This window comes from Muntiacus reevesi, chromosome 5, assembly GCF_963930625.1.
Source record: "Muntiacus reevesi chromosome 5, mMunRee1.1, whole genome shotgun sequence".
NCBI classification, from domain to species: Eukaryota; Metazoa; Chordata; class Mammalia; order Artiodactyla; family Cervidae; genus Muntiacus; species Muntiacus reevesi.
Genome location: NC_089253.1, coordinates 25306291 through 25327263, shown reverse-complemented (window position 1 = coordinate 25327263; position 20973 = coordinate 25306291). Strand labels below are relative to the sequence as shown.

At 39.9% G+C, this 20973-nt stretch overlaps 2 protein-coding genes across 5 annotated transcripts in view; one reads left to right on the top strand and one right to left on the bottom strand.

Annotated features, from left to right (window-relative positions):
* The window catches only part of LOC136168730 (L-lactate dehydrogenase C chain), a 37805-nt gene extending 31751 nt beyond the window's left edge, over positions 1–6054 (top strand). Inside the window, exons 7-8 of one of the 3 annotated variants that reach the window (XM_065936423.1) lie at positions 4944–5081; positions 5653–6054. In XM_065936423.1, the coding sequence (XP_065792495.1) occupies positions 4944–5034 (91 nt within the window). In that variant the 3' untranslated portion in view covers positions 5035–5081; positions 5653–6054. Of the gene's footprint in view, positions 1–1837; positions 2193–4943; positions 5082–5652 lie in introns of those variants that run through there. The other 2 variants (XM_065936422.1, XM_065936424.1) reach the window with 2 other exon arrangements.
* A 10543-nt stretch (positions 6055–16597) lies between these two features.
* TSG101 (tumor susceptibility 101) overlaps positions 16598–20973 on the bottom strand; it is a 41437-nt gene continuing 37061 nt past the window's right edge. For both annotated transcript variants that reach the window (XM_065937268.1, XM_065937269.1), the window contains 3 exons: positions 19860–20062; positions 18405–18644; positions 16598–16940 (listed from right to left, as the gene is read on the bottom strand). In XM_065937268.1, the coding sequence (XP_065793340.1) occupies positions 16851–16940; positions 18405–18644; positions 19860–20062 (533 nt within the window). In that variant the 3' untranslated portion in view covers positions 16598–16850. The remainder of the gene's footprint in view (positions 16941–18404; positions 18645–19859; positions 20063–20973) is intronic.

Below are 20973 nucleotides of genomic sequence, written 5' to 3'. Positions count from 1 at the left end.
TAACTTGATTTTTTGTCAATAAATAGAGAATTCTCTTTAAATAGCCATTTCCTCATTTCGTGGCCAGTCTAGGAGAAAAGGAAGCAAATTTCAGTGCATCCAGGGGTCATATTGCCAGCCAGGCCTGACGCTTAAAGGGAAAGAGGGTAGGCTGAGGGGCTGGCAGCAGGTCACGGTCCCCATGCAAGGATAGGTCACGGTAGGGCCCTTGTTTCCAGTCCATCCAGCAGCCCCTAAGTGGGATGGACATGCATTTCCAGTTCTAAGAAGTCCCTTCTAGTAGGAAGAGATACAGTGAAAGTAGAGGGAACAAATTCCTGAATTACTAGCAGGGAAGGAGAGTGGCTTCTGCTCCAGCCACACTAGCCTTGTTCCTGATGCCACTCAACCAACCCCTGCAGCTCATGTTCAAGCTCCAAAAGGCATTGTGCTACACAGAGGTAGCACCAGAAGGACCAAGGACAGAAGAGGGGAGTGGGAGGAGGTAAGTGTAACTGGAGCTGGAATGTGACTGGAAGGGAATGTGCACTGATAGTCTGGTGGGTCAATGGCCTTCCGTGGCTAGGCTTAGACCAGAGTGAAGTGAATGTCAGTAGAGCCTGGTAGGGAACCCTGCCAGGAGAAGACATGTAACTAGTCTGAGGAGATCATGAGGTTGGGTATCAAGTGGCTACCAAAATGAAGCAGTTGGACTGCAGTGGAGGAGATGGACAGGGAGTCCTTCTGTGGACCACTAGAATAAAACAGGACACTGAGCTCCTGAGGGGAGCCCCAGAGATAGTAAGAGGGAGACTTGGTTGAGTAGTGCCAGTGGACTGTGAACTATCAGGGGAAGCTGGGAGGCACCACTCCAGAGTCAAGGAGCCTTTCCCTTGCTCTGTGCTAGTTCCTGGCAACTTTACAGTCAGATCTGGAGGAAGAACAAGACTTTCCCATTGCCGCCTCCAACCCCACGTTCAACCCCAAGGGGTGAGGTAGGAAAATGCAATGGGTAGTGGGAGGCAGAGAGGTGTGAGAGATCTTCTGAGTCTTCTTATCTTCCAGGGAGGAGGTGTAGGCTGGTGTGTGGTCATGTAGGCATCATGTGAGTTACCCAGGTTGTAGTAGGCTCCGGCAGCTGCCTCTGTGGCCTTGACTATCTCCAGGGTTGGAGAGAACATCAGGGTTGCTGATGGAAGGTTCCATGGCCCCGGGATAGGGTGGTGGCCATGGCTGCACCTATTCCCTGGCCCTGTCCGTCATGGAAGGACCTGGATAGAAGTCCAGTGCCAGCCAAGAGAGCAGGGGTGCCTTCCGTGAGTGACTGGCAGGGAAATTACATAAACCCTGCTGGGCATGTGAGAGGACCTTGTAACCTTAGGCTCTCCTCTGGAAACTTGAGAAGCCACCTGTTAGCACCTGTTGTCCAAACTTAATGGCATCCCCTGGTGTAGAGATTATGCAGAGCAGAGTCTTTCTAGCTACTTCCTGCTTCACTGTTCTCTTATTTTACACCAAAAAACAAACACAGGCTGCTTGATCTCATAGGCTGCATAGTCCTTCATCAGACTGCATGATGTCCTTTCCCTTAGATAGAAATATGAGAAAGGTTAGGGGTAAAGTAGACATTGCCTTTCTTGGCTCCTTTGAGGTCCTCTGGGATGTTCTTCGTGTCATTAAACACAAGTTCATACGTGGTCACTAGACATTAGGATGCTTTTGGTGGTGGTCTCTCCACGGCCCTCAGTGATTCTTCTTGAGTTCCATATTCTCTCTGTATATTCTAATTCTGAAGCTCTCTTGCATAGCAGCTTTTCCATATCACATTACTGAATAATAAACTAATTTTGCCTTTTAGGGCTCATATGGAATAAAAGAAGAAATCTTTCTCAGTATCCCTTGTGTCTTGGGACGAAATGGTGTCTCAGATGTTGTGAAAGTTAACTTGAATTCTGAGGAGGAGGCCCTTTTAAAGAAGAGTGCAAGCACACTTTGGAATGTCCAAAAAGATCTGAGATTTTAAAACTTTGTAATGTTCCATGTTTTTGAGAACAGAAGATAGTAGACTGTATGTTTTATATTTTGAAAGTATTCTCACCTGATCTGTAAAAAATAAAAAGAATATTGGACCTATGACATAACTCCAGTGTCTCAAGACTAGAAAAAGGAAATGGTAAAGGAATTTCTCCCCTTTAGGAATCTCTTATAGCTCTATTCTAATGGGCTCAACCTGTACAAATGTAACTTATACTTCCAACGTATGTCATATATGTAAAAGTTGGCTTCAGGTTTATTAGAATATGTATAATAATCCATTTAATACAGAACTTATGATTCTTCTCATAAAACAATGGGATTTCTAGTATTGAAATTTCATCTTGTGCTTTCTTCCATTAGGGCATCAGCCTATTTACTTTATATTGCTTCAGTAACTTCATGCATTTACATATAATCATTACAATTAATATCAATGTATATAAGAAGGAAAATAGAAATAAAACTTTATGGCATAAAAAAATTAAATGAAATATCTTCACCCTCCAAGTATTATACCAATTAATATAAACTCAAATAGTTGATTTGGTCCTACTATTGAAATACCACACAGGGAGTTTAGACCAGGTTATTAATTTAGCAAACTACCACTCTGCTTGCTGTATTATGGTTATGAGGTCAGTATGACATGATTTCCACCTTCAAGTATCTCACAGTGAGTATTTAGGGTACCTCATCTAACTGCTTGGAGAAGGAAATGGCAGCCCACTCCAGCATTCTTGCCTGGAGAATCCCATGGATGGAGGAGCCTGGGGGACTACAGCCTGTGGGTCGCAAAGAGTCGGACACGACTGAGCGACCATCTAACTGGTTATTGATGGATGCTTGAAACAGTCAATTGGTAGCTCCTCCTTGGTGTCCGATGTTAGGAGTACATGTGCTTCATACAAAAATATATATTTCCTTGATTTCCAAAAAGAATTTAAGGCAGCTATAGGAAATAGACAATGAAACAAAAACTGACAAATTAGGACCAAGGTAATTTATAGATTAGACTAGGACAGGACCAGTGGGAAAATCAGAAGGCATATACACAGGCCCTGAGGACTTACCTGGCTCTAGCGGAGGCAAACCTGTTTGGTCAGAGAGTTACGGTTCCCTCTTGTTATTCTTGCTGTTTGGTAGCTTTCAGTCATCTACTGCTGAATATGGTTAGCTTGCCATTATTTCGTTCTCTTTCCTTTTTTTTCCACCTCTTCCCTTGAATGTACAAAATATGGTCATGAGTGAGAGTTTCATTTCGAGGGAGAGGAGGGGAGTCTAATGTGGGTTTTGTCTTTTTTTAAAGTTCCTCTTATATACCAAATTAAAACTTCATTTTAGGAAAACCTTGCAGAGATCAAAAAGGCTGCAATGTACTTTCTACAGGGAGTATTCTAGGGAATAAAATTGCTCTACATTGTGTGTTCTCAACTGGACCATTATTGTCCCAAGGGGTAAAAATTGGTTCTTGGGTGGGAGGTGGGTGAAAAAAATCTGTGCTGTTACAAAGGTTTGAATCGCCAAAGCTCAATCCTACCAGACAAAAACCTCATTCTGTAATATTTAATTTGGGATGGGTGAGGGAGCTGAACAATTAGGGATAATGTCTGAGAAAGCTTTTGAAGGAAAGATAATGAAAAAGGTTGAGAAACATTGCTCTACATTTTGTAAAAGAATTTGTCAGATGTGTTTTATGTTTAGGATTCATAAGTGAGTTAGAAAACAGTCGAGTAGAATGTGGTGGGAGAAGTAAGGAATGAGAGGGGGATTTTATTAGATTCTACATTTAGCAGACTTCATAAATAATGAGTTGTAGAAATGGTTATCAGTTGTGTCTATGGTTACCATTTAACACGGCCCTGATCGAAGTCTTAGCTTTGCATCTCATTTAAAAAATCTCTTGCATAGAGGGTTTAAAATTTTTTTCTACTTCACTTCAGCTCATATTTGTGGGTGGTAAAAAGTAGCCCTGAGATTCTCCCACAGCCCTGGTGAAAAATTCCCAGTGAAGAAGTGAAAGTGACAGTGTTAGCCTCCCAGTTGTGACTCTGTGATCCCATGGACTGCAGCCCGCCAGGCTCCTCTGGAATCCATGGGATTCCATGGGATTCTCCAGGCAAGAATACTGGAGTGGGTAGCCATTCCATTCTCCAGGGGAACTTTATGAATCAAGACTCAAAAAGCCCTTATCCTATAATTAGACAAGGTTCATTAAAAATAAATTTACCTGGGCTCCCCCGTAGATGGATTCTGGGCGAGGAGTAATCTGTTTGATGGCTGAGGCCTTTCAGTTCAGCGTGCCTGCTTCAGCCTGTGCGCTTGCCCAGTGAGCCCCTGAAGCCCGCCAGCCGGAAACAGCAGCCTGCCGCGGGCGCGCTGCCTCAGAGCCGAGTGTCTCAGCGCCTGCTCCAGTTGTCCTCGGCCCGTGAGGTGTGCACGGGCTGGGCGCCGCCTCACGCAGCCTCAGCAGCCAGCGGCTGTCCTCCTCAGAGCTTCAGCCAGCTTCGTCCATCTTCCTCTTCCTCTTGCGTGGGCAGCCTGAGTCGGGCTGCGGGAGTCGTGCGCACCTGTGGGAGGATGGGGGGCTGTGGGAGTGAATTTCTGTTTCCTGGCGTTGCCTCCGTGTTCCCTGCGGGCTGTTGGCGTGCCTGCCGCTCAGCTCCGCGTCCGTCTGAAGGTGGGCCGAGGTACTGTGCGCCTGGACCTTCTGGCCTGGGGCCTGTGGACTCCCGGTAGGTGCTGGGCTCCAGCCTGGAGCCAGGAGCTGGGGAGGGCAAGTGGGAGGAAGGGCTTTCCCAGTGGTAAGGCTCAGTTTTGGCGGAGCAGCCCCTTTTCCTTCCTTCACTCCCTCGTAACTCCGCTTTACTGCACCTTTCTCCTCCCCCACTAGCGCCCAGGAGTTCTCTATATGCCCCCTCTCTCTACAGACCAATTCCAAATCAGAAGAGGCTTTGCAGCTTTTCCTCAGGATGGCCACCATCAAGTGTGAACTTCAGAAGAGGAAGAGCTTCGCTATAGGAAGTGGATTGGTTGCCACGGCCTGTGCAGTCAGCATCTTACTAAAAGTAAGTTGTACACCGTTCTCAACAAGTCAGTTGCAGTCAGCCTCTTAAGAAGAAAAAAATTAAGCTTAGGGGATCATCTGTAAGCTAATACATGATAGTAGAAATTAGCTATGCCAGAGAGCCATTTGAGTATGTTGTCTTTAAACAGAAAGTTTTTTCACCTGCCTGTGCGGCCTCGCCCCGTGGCTGCTTCCTAGCACAGTCAGCTGCAGCCCCAGGAAAGCAGCTGTTGTTCAAGAGCAGTCAGTTGCTTGCTGCTTCAGCTCTGGACAAGTCTGTCAGGTGCTTGGACACATTCAAGAAGCAGGTAGGTATATGGCATTTTCAGAAGTGGTAAGGTCCTCCGGTGAGTTAATTACATCAAGAAAATAACTCAATTTTTGACAGATTATGAACAAACCAGAAAACTCTTCATGCACTTTATTCTTCTAGAATAAAATAAATACATGCCGAAAATTTTCTTTAATCACTTAACAAGCCTAACCTTGACTCAAGCAGTGAAGCCTGTAAACATAAGTGAAAAATAAAAAACAGTGTCTTTATAGCCTGTCAATCTCTTATTGTCTTCCAGCAAAAATAAACAGCCTGGTGGAGAATTGTTATCCTCATACCTGCAAATGATTGAGGCTGTTTTTGTTAAGGCTGTCAGAACACAATTATGACATATAGTCCAAAGAATGAAGTCACCTCCTTATCATGTTGATCAATTGTTTTCTTTTGAAGATCTATTGTGTTGACTAACTGAACAATAATTCAAGTAGAGCGTCCCAGAAAAACCACTTGAGCTCCCTCTTTGGAATCTGGCTGGTGGCCCTGAGATTACCAAAGGCCCTGACTTGCCCTGATTTGTGTCCTCTTTTAGAGGACGTGTTCTTTCCCAGTGGACTGGAAACAACCTGGGGTTGTATTTTTTTGGCCAGGGCCTTTAGAACAGTAGTGTTCCAATGAAGTACTGGATACTTGTCTATGTAAGAATGAGGTGTTTAAAAAAAAAAAAAAAAAAAAAAATATATATATATATATATATATATGTTTCAGTGCTATTCTTTCAGATCATCCCACCCTTGCCTTCTCCCATAGAGTCCAAAAGTCTGTTTTGTACATCTGTGTCTCTTTTTCTGACTTGCATATAGGGTTATCGTTACCATCTTTCTAAATTCCATATATATGCATTAGTATACTGTATTGGTATTTATCTTTCTGGCTTACTTCACTCTGTATAATGGGCTCCAGTTTCATCCATCTCGTTAGAACTGATTCAGATTTATTCTTTTTAATGGCTGAGTTATATTCCATTGTGTATATGTACCATAGCTTTCTTATCCATTCATCTGCTGATGGGCATCTAGGTTGCTTCCATGCCAGTCCAGATTGGATGCATGAGACAAGTGCTCAGGGCGTGTGCACTGGGATGACCCAGAGGGATGGGATGGGGAGGGAGGTGGGAGGGGGGTTCAGGATGGGGAGCACATGTAAATCCATGACTGATTCATGTCAATGTATGGCAAAAACCACTACAATATTGTAAAGTAATTAGCCTCCAACTAATAAAAATAAATGAAAAAAAATAACAGTAATAACCTTTCAGAAATTTCGAACTACTTTGTAACTACTGACTTAACTGTGTGATAAAAGCAGTTATTAAAAGTCTGCCTCCCCTCCCCCTTCTCCAGATAAGTTATGTGCTCTGAGCTCTGGCGGGTCAGACAGTAAAGAATCCGTCGGCAATGCAGGAGACCTGGGTTCAATCCCTGGGTTGGGAAGGTCCCCTTGAGAAGGGAAAGGCTACCCACTTCAGTAATCTGGCCTGGAGAATTCCATGGACAGAGGAGCCTGCTAGGCTACAGTCCATGGGGTTGCAGAGTTGGACACGACTAAACGACTGTTTTTCATTCATTCTGTGCTGTTGGGTTAAGCAGACTTTCCTCAAGTGGAGGCAAGTCCACTGCATGTGGTGGTGCAGGTTGTGTCTAGTTCAAGAGGTGAGTGGGGGCCTATCCAGCCCCTGTTGGCTTACCCCAGAAGAACAGGTGCTGTTTGTTCATTGTTCCATCCAGAGGGGGGCTGCTTTTTCTAGTTCTTATGATGGTATCCTCTCTGTTAGAAACATTTCTATGTGAAAGCATGTTGATATTTCACTTTCACTAATGTAGTAATAGTATGAGGCACCCCTCTGCTTGACCAGGAAACTCAGTTCCCTAGAACAACTGGAGAAATAGGTAGCAGAAAAAGTGTGCAAACTGTCAGTTGACCATTGTGTCCTTCTGACATACCTCCAGTCAACATAGAATTTTTGTTTTGAGCACTTCCTTAGTTTTTGGCATGTAAGATGTCTCAGCTTCTTCATCTCATATATTTCCTGCCTCAATCATAAATCAGCCTTTTTTTCAGGGAGCCTGATTCCCTTTCTTAAGAGTATGATATTATAACCTGAGTGCTAGGTGTGCTCGCTACACAGAGCATTTTAAAAACTATGTTTCAGAGGTAGTGTTGTCAGTTCTGCTCCATGCTACTACAGTCTCTGTGCTAATTCAAGAGGATCTAGAAAGCCCCTGCATCTCATGAAGCAACAGCCTTCTCCTGGTGATACAGTTTCAAATTCTAGGCTAGTAAGTTATAGTCTAGTTTAAAGTGCTTGACTTTGAAGTTCCACTAATTAGGATACAGGAAAAAGATCCAACAGTATAAGTTGGACATGTACTTTAATTATGGATATTTGATCATTTATTTCTAAGAACTAGCTCAAATCATTACTGTTTTTTTTTTTCAGCACAAATTTTTAATGATATATGTTAAAGATAACATGTAGTTACCTACAACATTATTTTTCAAAAGGTAATACATTCACAAGGTTAAGAAATAAAACTAATATAAACAGATATACGTATGTCATACCTTCATTCTGTTTCCATCTAACCTTTCCCTTAAATTCCACTTTAGGAAACCATTTGTCAATTTCCTGTATATCTTCTAGAGTTTCTTCTGCAAATACAAATATATAATTTCCCACCTTTATTACATACACTGTAGCATGCTAGAAATATTTAGTACTGATTCCTTTTTGCAAGTAACATTGCCTGATTGAAGAACTATAAAGTTTTAAAGTAGGAAAGGGCCCTATATTTTAATCTATTTATTCAGAAAACTTACTGAGCTTCTGTGCCAGGGAAATGCTAAGCACCAGATGAGTGGAAATGAGTGACTTCCTCTTCTCTAGGAAGATGCCATTAATTTTCTCTATTGACTTTCTATTTTACTTCCATTCTAGCCTTTTCTATTTCTTGTTTTCTTTGCATTTAGGCTGCTCTTCTTTTTCTTGTTTCTTAAGATAGTTATTGTTTTAAGATCTTTCCTGTTTTCTGTTAGGCATTTGCAGGCATTTCTAAAATTAATTTATTTGGCTGCGCCAGGTCTTAGCTGTGGCGTGCAGAATCTTCAATCTTTGTTACGGCAAGCAACTCTTAGCTGCAGCACCTGGGATCTAGTTCTCCAACCAGGGATCAAACCTGGGCCCCTTGCACTGGAGCACAGTCTTAGCCACTGGACCACCACTGAAGTCCCAGCAGGCACTGATTTTTTCCCTTAAGCACTGTATAAGTTGCACCCCATAAATTTTGGTATGTTGTGTTTTTGTTTTCATTTGTTTCGGACACTTCTAAATTCATCTTACAATTTCTTTTTTGAGGAACAGGATTAAGTTTTTTATTTGTCATTTCTTAAATTTGAAATACTCCTTGATGACATCCTTGGCCTGAAATTCTTTGCCACAGTTCTTAACTATCACAACTTTAATGAAGCTCTTTATAGACTTGTTTCTTCTCCATTAATTTTATAGAGGCTATCCATTACCCTAGTTTCTTGTTTTCATCAAATTAGGTTGCTTTGGTGTTCAACTCAGAGGTCCTCCACCTATTTGACATATATAGACTCATAATTGGATGCAAACAAGATGAGTTTAGTGCTTTTCAAAGGGTTTGGAACATAGTACTCAAAAAAAGGTGTCTTTCTAGAAAGCAACATAGATCTCATTTTATGCAGTGTGAAAATCTCTGCGTTTTGAATGGCTTGTTTATTCACATTTAATGTTATTGTAATGTTTGGATTTATGCCTGCCATTTTGCTATTTTTCTGTGTCTTGTCTTGTTTCTTGGTTTGTCCTTTACTTTTTTTTTTTTGCCTTAAGCAGATAGTTTCTAAAGTTCCATTTTAATTATTTGTTGTTGTTTAGATGCTAAGTTATGTCTGACTCTGCAACTCCGTGGACTGCAGTGCGTCAGGCTTCCCTGCTCTTCCCTATCTCCCAGAGTTTGCTCAAACTCATGTCCATTGAGTTGGTGATGCCATCCAGTCATCTCATCCTGTTGCCCCCTTCTCCTCTTGCCCTATCTTTCCTAGCATCAGGATCTTTTCCAGTGAGTCGTCCCTTCTTATCAGGTGGCCAAAGTATTGGAGTTTTAGCTTCAGCATCAGTCCTTCCAGTGAATATTCAGGACTGATTTCTTTGAGGATTGACTGGTTTGATCTCCTTGCAGTCCAAGGGACTCTCAAGAGTCTTCTCCAACAGCACAGTTCAAAAACGTCAGTTCTTCAGTGCTCAGACTCTCACATCCATACATGACTACTGCAAAAACCACAGCTTTGACTAGACGGACCTTTGTTGGCAAATTAATGTCTCTCCTTTTTAATATGCTGTCTAGGCTTGTCATAGCTTTCCTTCCAAGGAGCAAGCGTCTTTTAATTTCATGGCTGTAGTCACCATCCACAGTGATTTTGGAGCCCAAGAAAATAAAATCTGCTAACTGTTTCTACTTTTCCCCTTCTATTTGCCATGAAATGATGGGACTGGGTGCCATGATCTTAATTTTTTGAATGTTGAGTTTTAAGCCAGCTTTTTCAATCTCCTCTTTCACCTTCATAAAAAAGCTTTTTAGTTCCTCTTTGCTTTCTGCGATTAGAGTGGTATCATTTACATATCTGAGGTTGTTATTTCTCCCCGCAATCTTAATTCCAGCTTGTGATTCATCCAGCCCAGCATTTCACATGATGTACTCTGCATATATGCAAAGTTAAATAAGCAGAGTGACAATATATTTAATACATTTTAAATTATGTTTTTTGAGGGTCTTTTTTCTTTAGGGTTTTCTATTGTGGTTATAATATCAGTTTAAAGTTCCAGGACATACTTCATAATTTTGTACACTTAATTCTAATAAAGTACAGAAACTTTGCCATTATAGCTGCAGTCTCTCACCACTTATGTGTTGTTTTCTATGTCTATATGTATTAAAAATGTAATAATAAAGTGTTATAATTGCTTTATATAATCGTAAGTCTTTTGTAGAAGCTAATAGAAAAAATATAAAGTTTTTTTTATATTAACCTTCTTATTTTTCATTTTTTGGTATTCATTTCTTTATCTAGATATGAGTTACTGTCTGGTGTCACTTCCATGCTCCACTAGTGTCTTTCCCGTCCTCCTTTGGATTACTGTTGTCAGATACCTTCTGTATCTTGTAGGCCCAAAAATAAATTTTATAATTTTATGCAGCATATGTTTTAAATAAAAGAGGTGTGTGTATACATTTTCTGCTAGACACATCTACCACCTCCAAATAAGGTCTTTTTTCTATATTTTATAAGACCTTTATCTTTTTCCTGTACTATTGCACTGGCTGTAGGAACTCCAGTAAAATGTTAAATAGAAACAGTGATAGTGGGTATCTTTGTCTTGTTTTGGCTGCAATGGAAATCCTTCTAGTTTTTCTTCATTATTTGTGATGTTTGTTTTGGATTTTTGATACCTTTTCAGGTTGTTTCCTTTTCTTCCTAGATTGTTGAATTTTACTTTTATTAAACTCTTAATTCATTTGGAGTTTCACCAGGTTTTTCTACAACTCAAATGATCTTTTTCTTTAAATCTCACATGGTGTGATGTATTAAAAGACTTTCTGATATTGAACCATCTTTGCATTTCTGGGTAAAACTTTCTTGGTCATGAACTATTTTTCAAAAACCCTACTTATTTGTAATATTTTATTTAGTATGTGTGTATCTGTGTAAATAAGATTTACTAATTTTCATGTGCTCTTTGCTCAGTTTTGGTTGCAAGGTTTTACTATGTCCCCACCAAAAATTTTTCCTATTATCTAATCAAATAGGTTACCTGAGATAAGCATGAACTGTTCTTGAAATTTTGATAAAACATTTCAAAGGGCGAGGGGCTAGATTTTTGATAAAACTTCATCAATGTAATTTGTTCAGATTTTCCATTCTTAAGTCATTTGAGGTTATTTTTTGAGTTGTCCCTTTCATCCAAGGTTTAAAATATATTGGCATGTGTTTTATGAGTTTTTAAACCTCTACTGTATCTGTGCTTACCTCTTCTGTTTCCTATTTGTTGGGGATGTTGTGCCCTAGTTTTGCTAGTTGTTTTTCTAATTTATTAGTCGTCCTCTCCCCAAGAATTAGCTATTTTATTGATACTGGTGTTTTGAATCTTACCACTTTCTACTCGTTTTTAAAAGCTTCCTTTTACTTTATGATTAATACTCTTATCCTTGATCTTTCTTGTTTAATGCATTTAAGAATATAAACTTTAACAGTATACCACATTTTGTTTTGTGGCACTTTTACTGTCAATTATAAATATTTTGTAATTCCTAGTTTTATTTTCTCTTTAATTCAGTGAGTCATTTGAGTATGCTTTTAGCCTTGAAACATTTTTAAATGTGTTATATTGTGGTTGATTCTAACTTAGTTGAATTGAGTTCACAGAAATGTGGGTTAACATTCACCCTCTGAAATCTGTTAAGGCTTACTTACATTTTGACAATCTTTATAAATGTTCCTTATGTATTTGGGGGAGGGAGATGGACTTAATTGGATGATCTTTCTGTATCCATTCACACTTACAGACTTTACTATTTAGTATTACTAAATTACTAATTTTTAATGATCTATCAACCTCTAATAAAATTAGTTAATCAAATCCACTAAGCATTTCCTAGGTTTTTTTTTTCCAATATATTTTGAGGGCATTTCATGAGTTGTGTCTTGGTTCATTATTATTATATACTGTTGGATTGTTTCATATATTGTTACATAGTACCCTTCCTTATTAATACTTTTTTATTGTTGAAAATTCTGTTTTCCATTACTATATCTCCACTAACCTTCTGGCTAATAATTACCACTTTTTAAACTCAAGAAGAAAAAAATTCTGATAAAATAGTTTAAAACATCAGACTATGTCCAATTTTTTTCCTTGTGTAAGTGGGACTCAGGCCTGATTTATGTTTTACCTGACAATTATATTCCATGTTTAGTTGCTTCTGTTTCCCTTTTAGCTAAGCTTTTGATCTAAATGGATTATTCTCTGAGAAAAATTATTTCAAAGACTTGATAAAGGAATATTATTTCTTAAATGTTTTATGGAATGAATCAATGTTTTTGAACAATAGTCTAGGTGGAGTAGAAACAAAAGTTTTTCATAATTTATTCTTATTGGGTAAATATTATTGAAACTATGGGTACACAGCTGGAGCTGGACAGAGAACTATGTTTTTTTCCTCCATGAAACATCAGACTTAACATTTACATATGTGTAAAAAAGTTTATCATTTAAGATGAGAACTTTTTCTGACTTCAATTTTTTTTCTGTCAGTGGCTATCTTAACTTTGTAGCATGGAAGTTAAGAGCATTTCCCCCAAAACTGTTGCTATTGGGAGCAGCTTGTCACTGACCAGTAATCTGGCCACTGCTCCTGCTCCTTTCTGTTTCTCAACTGGGCAGAGGCTTGGTGTCCAGTCTGAAAGCCGTTGTGGTTTTTGACCTTTTAGAGCACAGAGACTGGAGTGGTAAGCCCAAAAATGCCCGAGCCATGCACACACACTGAAATATATTTAGACTATATTGATCATATATTTAATCACAAAATACCTCTTGAGTGGGGAAAAAGGACTTTTGTTCTACTTTAGGCCCTTTTAGTAGTATTTAAAATTTTAGCAAATTATTTTTATAATAACTTACCAGAAATACAGGTTTGAAAAAAATGAGAATGTTACTATAATCCTGTGTATGTATGATTAAGAGTATAAGGCTTTCTTATTAACACAGTATAAAGTAATAAAATGTAGTTTATAGTTAACTTGGGATACTCTAGCTCAGAAAGGTCAGAATAATTCAGTTAATATGAATTCTATTTACTGGAGAAAATTAAAGGGAAGAGGAGGAAGGGGTGCTAATATGATAGCAGTCCTTATTACCATCTTAGTTTCTTCTGGCTAAGAACCCTTGAAATCTAATACAAACCCTGGCTATGGAAAAGGACTTGAAGTGATAAAAGGTAAAACTTAACTTATAGTTGGCAATTTCAAACTGTCTCTTTCTTGTTTGGTGTATCTCTGCCAAGAAGATCAAATTATGGGCTCCATCCCTGAAGATTTACATTTAGCTGATGTGGGATAGGGCTTAGACATCTGAATTTGTTAAGTTTTGGTAAAAATTCCTAGTTGTAAATCTCTCAGGGCAATTATAACAGTTTTGCTAAGGTTTTTTTTTTAAAAAGCAAAACACTTGTTATATAACGCTGTGTAATAAATCGATCTGGGGGTATCTTTTCCTTAGTTTCTGTGTGGGTTGGAGTGAACATTGCTGGGGTCTCTCTGAAGGATCTAAACTCAGATAAAGGAACTGATAAAGATCTGAGTAGTGGGGAAATGTCCACAAAGTGGTTGCCAGGGCAATATGTTCATTTTGCATCTTCAGTACCTTGGAAGTTAGCTGAATTGTGCCAGAGGGATGAGATTTGGGTCCCTGAAGTACATGCTGTTGTGTCTCCGATACTTTTCTTTCATTGTCACTTTTTATTTCTGTGTGATCATATTCACCAGATAACAAACTCTTAAGCAGTCAGGGACTAAGTCTTTCTTGCTCCTTGCAGAGCCTTAACCCAGTATCTACCATATTGTAGGCACTTATTTGTTAAATTTTTGTTTAAAAGAATATATTTTTAAATTGTTGCTATAAATTCTTTACTGTTAATAGTAAAATTGATTTCACATTAATTTCTGGGTCTCATAACTCTCACTTATCCTCATAACTCTTTTCTACCTTAAACAACCAAGTCCTGTAAGGAATTCCCAGGAGAAATTACTGATGGAAACAATTCAGATTCGTGGCATTGTCGGGCTGCCATATACAGATGTTCAGACACTTACAGTGTACAGACAGGGAGCCCTCTCTTGGGTCCCAGCTAATCATGTAACTTATCTTCACCACTTCTTCCAAACCCAGTGGCTCTGAGATGATTAAAAAGAAACGGGGCGCTGCCCTCTCTGTGCTCATGTAACAGCAAGTATTGTGAACAATCTTAGCAGTGCATCCAGGTTCCAACATGAAGGTAGGATGTTTGTGTTTGAAAAAATATTTATCATCAACGTAAAATGAGATAAAAGGGCGTTTATGGAGGATAATTTTTGAAATTGATTCTGTGGAAGCACCTCTTCCTAAAGTATGTTCTTTATTGCTGTTGAAGAGAGACAAAGGGATGGGTACTAGAGGAGGAAGAGACCTACCTCTGTGGACCTTTCTCCTGGCCTAGTGTGCTATGTCTTACTGTATTTGATCAGATGAAAGTCTCACTGCATCTTTGTTATTTAACTAAGTGAACTCGCTCTATAAACATCTAGTAACATGGGGAACCACTGTGTGGGTAGGTCTTGTAACATTCTGAGTTGTTCTCTAACCGTTTTCAATTGGTCCAAGATGAGACCTAAGAAAAGCACTGGTCACAAAGATATTAGCAGTCAAGTCTCCTGGGGCGGAGGGAGTTGGGACCCAGGTATGAAGCCTCTGCTAGTTTGAATGGGAGAGGGTAAAGTAAAATAGAATTAAATCACTGGGAATAAAGTAATAGGAAGTTTTAAAGTAGTTCCTTATAGGAAGTGGATTGTGGGCAAGGAGAGGAAAAGAAGGGTAGGTCCCAGCAAACATGGCAAGAGGTTGGTGTGGAAATTGGCAAAATGAATTTGAACAATAAATGTCTAGTCATGTGTTTTAAACTGTTTTTTCCTGGTGGTCTTTTTTTCTGCCACAATTCATACTACAAATCTGTTAAATACTTATTCACCCAGCAACTGTTGTTTCTCCTATTGCAGACTTCTGTTAGGAAAAAAGAAAAAGAAATAATTTTTAAGTCTTTACTTTCAGGGCCACTATGAATAAATGAAGACTATACTAGTGTTCCATGTGTCCTGGGAGTGAATGGTATTACAGACCTCGTAAAGGTAAAGCTGACCTCTGAAGAGGAGGCCTATTTGAGAAAGAGTGCAGAAACTGTTTGGGAAATTCAGAAGGAGCTCAAGCTTTAAAGTTACTTACAATTACTATTCTGAGGTTATCGAAAAAGAGATGGTAGTTACAGGATTACATGTCAAACTTCTGAATAAACCTGAATTCCTAAAAGTTGGAAAAAAAGGGGGGCAGAGTGAGTCCTCTATTTAGCCCTCCAGCTCTTTTAGTTATCATCCAACATTTGGATCCAAATTCCTAAATGATTGCATCAAAGAAGGTGTTCTGGTGCCTCTGATGTACCAGTACTTGCCTTGTATATATGTAGTAGCCATTTGGTCCAAAAGGATTTATGATATGTGTTTACTGTGTTTAGAAATTGATGCTTTTCATCAAGTATATGCTAATTCTTTTGTTCTGGCTGGCTGATATATCTGTGTTCATTTATATGCTATAAAAAAGCTGTAATTTCCTCTACCATGTAAAAATAAAAGTATATATACACAGAAATAACTCATGTAATCCTAACACTAAATTAAACCTTGTTAGTTTTTATTCTAATAATTTTTACAAGTGGATTTTAATTTTTTAAGATTATAAATTCTTTAGTGGTGAGACCAAATTGGTCTTTCTTCTCTTGGGAAGGACTGTCTCACACCCTACATACCTTAAGGTATCTTAAATTAGAATGTTCATTTCTTTAGAACCTTCCAGCTCTCATCTGACAGAGAACACTCTGTTCTGCTGGGTTAGCTCTGTGGGACATGTGGGTCACTGGGTGGGTGACCATAGTCTTACCCAGAGTCACTCACCAGGGAGACTGGCTGCAAACGACAATAAGTGCAGACAGGCAGTGGACACTGTACCTTCCTCCTCAATTGTGGCCAGGTCATCCTGCCGGTTAATAAGCTCTCAGATGTGCTGCTTGGCACTGGCCACTCTGCTACTTTCATGATGAAACAGTTATGGTTCTGTCAGGTCTGGAAAGGAATAAAATCTACACAGAATTGGCAGGAGGATACGAGGACCTTTCACAGAAAGTCATTCAAATCCAAATATTTGAACATTTAGATTTCTATGTATTATATCCCATATTGAGTGGAATCCACTTTATATGCTAGAGAATAATGGTAAATTTCAACTCATGATGGATAAATTAGAAGCTGAGCTTATTAAGTTTCACATATTTTGTTTCATGTATTTTGTTCAGTAAAGAAGAGAAAAATTATGCAACAAATTTTATTTAGCATAGTCAGTCCCAACATTCAGCACAAAAAGAGTTTACAGAGGATAGAAAGTGCATTAATAAAAGCCAGTCTTTACCAAAAGAAAACAGAAAATATATTATTGATTCAAAATATTTTACACTTGAATGATAAACTGCAATAACTTATTTTGGGCACCTACTGATATAAGAGAAAGGAAGAGAAGAAAAGAATACTTTAGAAGAGTTCAGTCTCCATCTGGTGTCAGAGAAGTCAGTAGAGATCACTGAGACCGGCAGTCTTTCTTGCTTTCTGCATTAGTGCCCTCAGCTGGAACTGTTTACGGGACAGAAGACGTACATGCTGTGAGGGGGAAGAAGTTAGACAGTTTAGACTAGCCCTTACCCAGGTCCAGGCGTAAACTAGCAGACAGTCTGTAACCTATATGGGAGTTAGGAACCCTAAACTCATCAACCTTCCTTTGGAGCCCAACACTACATTTTATGTGGCTGTTTAAACTCACTGGACTGATGCTGGCAGGCTGTGTTAAGGAACCTGTGGAGGCTTTCCTGGTGACTCAGATGGTAAAGAATTTGCCTGCAATCCAGGAGAAACGGGTTCAATCCCTGGGTCAGGAAGATTTCCTGGAGAAGAGAATGGCTACCCACTCCAATACCCTTGCCTGGAGAATTCCATGGACAGAGGAGCCTGATGGGCTACAGTCCACGAGGTCGCAAAGAGTTGGACATGACTGAGCAACTAATACACTTGTATTCAGGAAAGCAGTCTTCTGAGACCCTACAACATGTCACAGGGAAAGCACCCCCATGCAGGATCTGGCTCAGGAGTTCAAGGTACATCTTGAGACAACCAACATGCCAGGGGAACTTGTACTGCGATCCTAACAAAAGTTAACACAAACCTTTTAGAACTGAATGTCCCTACTTAGCTAAAAAAGGGAAGGGTAGGGATGAGTAGCACAAGGCCACCTTCGGTCCAGTGCCTAGCAGACAGCATCCTTTTCTCACCTCTCCATGTTTATCTTGCCTAAGTTATGCCACCCAAGCAGAGGGCAGCATACAGAAAGGGAGCCCTCTCTTGGGTCCCAGCTGTTCATATGCTTACACCAGGCCCAGGAGTGGTTTAGTCACACACTCACAGTGAGACAGGCAGGATCAGCAAGCAACCTGACCAGCCTCGCAGGTACACTGAAGCATCAGAAGCAGCTGTACTGAATTCCAAAGGGTGGCTGTTATCCCTAAAGCCACGCTCTTCATGACCCAACAGAGAACAGCAGCCAAACGTGGCTTACAGATCTTCCATGTCTGTACAGTAGCATTAAGCCTGGAATAATCTTCATTTAAAAGGCCTCTATTGCTAGCAGGGCAAGTCCAATACTCTACAAGGGGAAACAGGGATAAAAGTATGCAAGTCTAAGAAAGTTAACAGGGGGGGGAAAAAGCAACAAGGATGGGGCAGTCAATGATCTTAATTTAGATGGTGTGACCTGAAAGAATGGAAATCTGACTGTGCCTGCTGATCCACCCGGGTGCAGTAGTAAGAAGAATTACATTCAGCTTGACGCCGCCTTGGGGTAGGAACTGCAGCTACTAAACCCACTTTTCTTCCCATACTCAGATTATCCTCAGTCCTCTCTGTAGGTGGGAAGACACTGCTTACAGCCATTTACCCCACCTGCTCACTTTTGGAAAGAAAAAGAATTTTAACTCATCCCCTACAGACAAACCCTCTGGATTTGTGGTTTTCAGCAACAGTGGTTCTAAAACAAGTTCCAAAACTCTGGAAAGCAGAGTGAAGAAGACATACCTTTAGGAAGACATCTAGGTCTATTACTCCCCGCCTCAAGGCTTCTCCCAGGTAAAAAATAGTGTCTTCAATAGCATTTTCCTCTGCATACAGATTTAGGATCTGTTTGTATAGTGGGGCTGTGGGAATGATAACTTCATCAATATCATTGTTTTCAGATTGATTTTCCATTTTCTCCAGAGCAGAACTGAGTTCTTCATCCTTCTTTCTCAAAAGTTCTATGTTTTTATCAACCTCAGCCTGAAAACAGAATAGTCCAAGCATGATGATTTTACACTAATTGTAATTATCTTGTTTGTCAGACATCTGCAACTCAACTTCACAGAAGCAGACTTGCTAATAAAATAATGCTTCAATAACTCATGGATGAGATTCACGTTTCAAATATAACACACTTCAAAGTTAGAGGAAAAGGTGTGCCCTAACATTCTAAGTGCAAACAGGAGATGCTAAGCTGAGCACTTTTGGTGGCCGTGATAAGCCTGTCACTTACCAGTAATAAATACTGCAAACTAAGCCATCAGATAAGACACTTTCCTGCAGGAGGTTTCTTACATTAAAATCATAAAAGAGGCCCTTCTTTCAAAACAAGTGGACATCTGCCTCAGAGGAACAACTTCCCCCAGTCTATACAGACGATTCAACACACAGAACTCCACAAACACTTGAATTTTAGTCCCAAGGTATAGCAGGTGGTGGCTGTGGGCTCTGAATTGTACTGGTGCCATTTTCCTCAATGTTTGAAAGTAGCTGACTATCGAGAAGCTCATTTTACACACTAGGACCATCTATTAGACTAATGTGTACATACAAATCGCTTTCTCCAAAGCCCTCAAACACTCAATAAACTCTCTATCCTTTCATCAAAAATGCATACTTACTGGAACAGATTCTCCCTCACAAGAATGAAAGTGAAGAGTGAAGCTGGTACTCAACTCTACATCTTTAAACAAAAGTCACAGGGCTGACTTATAGTGACTCTTCAGGGCACAGCAGTCTGATAAAAATGGGAGAAAGCTGAAGAGCTAAAGGTTGCATACCAAAGATACTTTAAATATAGTTCAAACAATGTTTGGAAACAAAAAAGAAAACTGATCCTTAAATCTGCACCCCAGGTCTGCAGATCTTTATCATGGCTTAGAACTCTCTCAAATTCTTATTTCTGGGTAACTGTCTGGTAACATTAACACTCAAACAGTCCTCCTATGGGGCAAAACATTATCCCCCAGCACGAAGGTGCAAGCAAAAAATTCTCTAAATACATCCACTTCCCAGTATTTCAACCATAGGCTCTGTTTTTTAGCAAGCTGTAGAGAAGCTATGTTCAAGTGCTTAAAGACTGTGTACAATCGTTTGAACTCTCATACCTACAGTACTCAGGGTACCACAGTATATAACAGAAAACTGTGCCATAGCTACAGTTAGAACAGTGCCATTATGCAATGAGTTACTTACTACTTCTTGATCTAAACGGGTAACCATCTCTTCAAGTTTCTGGTGCCCTTTTTTCAAGTCTTCCTCTGTCCGTTTCAAGGCGTTGAGCTCTGCCTGGGCGCGATCCATCTCCTCCTTCATCCGCCATCTGAGTTTGTCACTGACCGCTGAGATGAGAGAGGCTCGGATAGTGTCCTCGCTGATTGTGCCATCCCTACTGGGACCTGCGGGAGGAAAGGGCAAAACACTTGCTTATTTCCCAATGTCTCTGTATTCCTTCCACGGGAATCATCACAAAACAGGACAAAATATGAGTCAACACTTTCAAAGTTTGAGGAAAGAAAATATTGTATGCCATAACTTTATTAAACATAACATTAAAACAGGAGTTGATTCAGAAATACTCTCCCCATGAGAGGTTACTTCTTGTTCAGTCATTAGGTTGTGTCCAACTCTTTGCAATCCCATGGGACTGCAGCATGCAGGCTCCTCTGTCCTCCACTATCTCCCGAAGTTTGCTCAAATTCATGTCCACTGAGATGGTGATGCTAACCATCCTATCCACTGCTGCCCGCTTCTCCTTTTGCCTCAATCTTTCCCAGCATCAGGGTCTTTTCCAATGAGTTGGTTCTTCACAAAAGGTGGCTTAAAGTATTGGAGATTCAGCATCAGTCCCCCCAATGAATATTCAGGGTTGATTTCCTTTAGGATTGACTGGTTTGATCTCCCTGCAGTCCAAGGGACTCTCAAGAGTCTTCTCAGTACTACAATTTGATATTACTATTTATCCATATTTACCTACTTTCTTGGCTTACAGCCCAAACAATTAGCTATTTTCTCAATGAGGCAGAGGCTCGCTGAGAGCCTCTACAGATATCTACCGATTACAAAGATCCCTAAATCTCCAATAAATAGAACAACAAATTTATACCAAGGAAAAACATCTGATTCAGGTCAAGTCCATTCTTAGGCTTTACTGCTAAGCTGAAGGAGAAAGGTACCACCCACTCTAGAGGCCATTAAGATTGAGAATGGGCAGAGTTTCCTTAAACTAATGTATAAGTCAATACGGCTTCCCTTCTGTAAGATGTTTATTCCTTTACCAAAAGAACAGGAAAGAACAGATGTGCAAAAG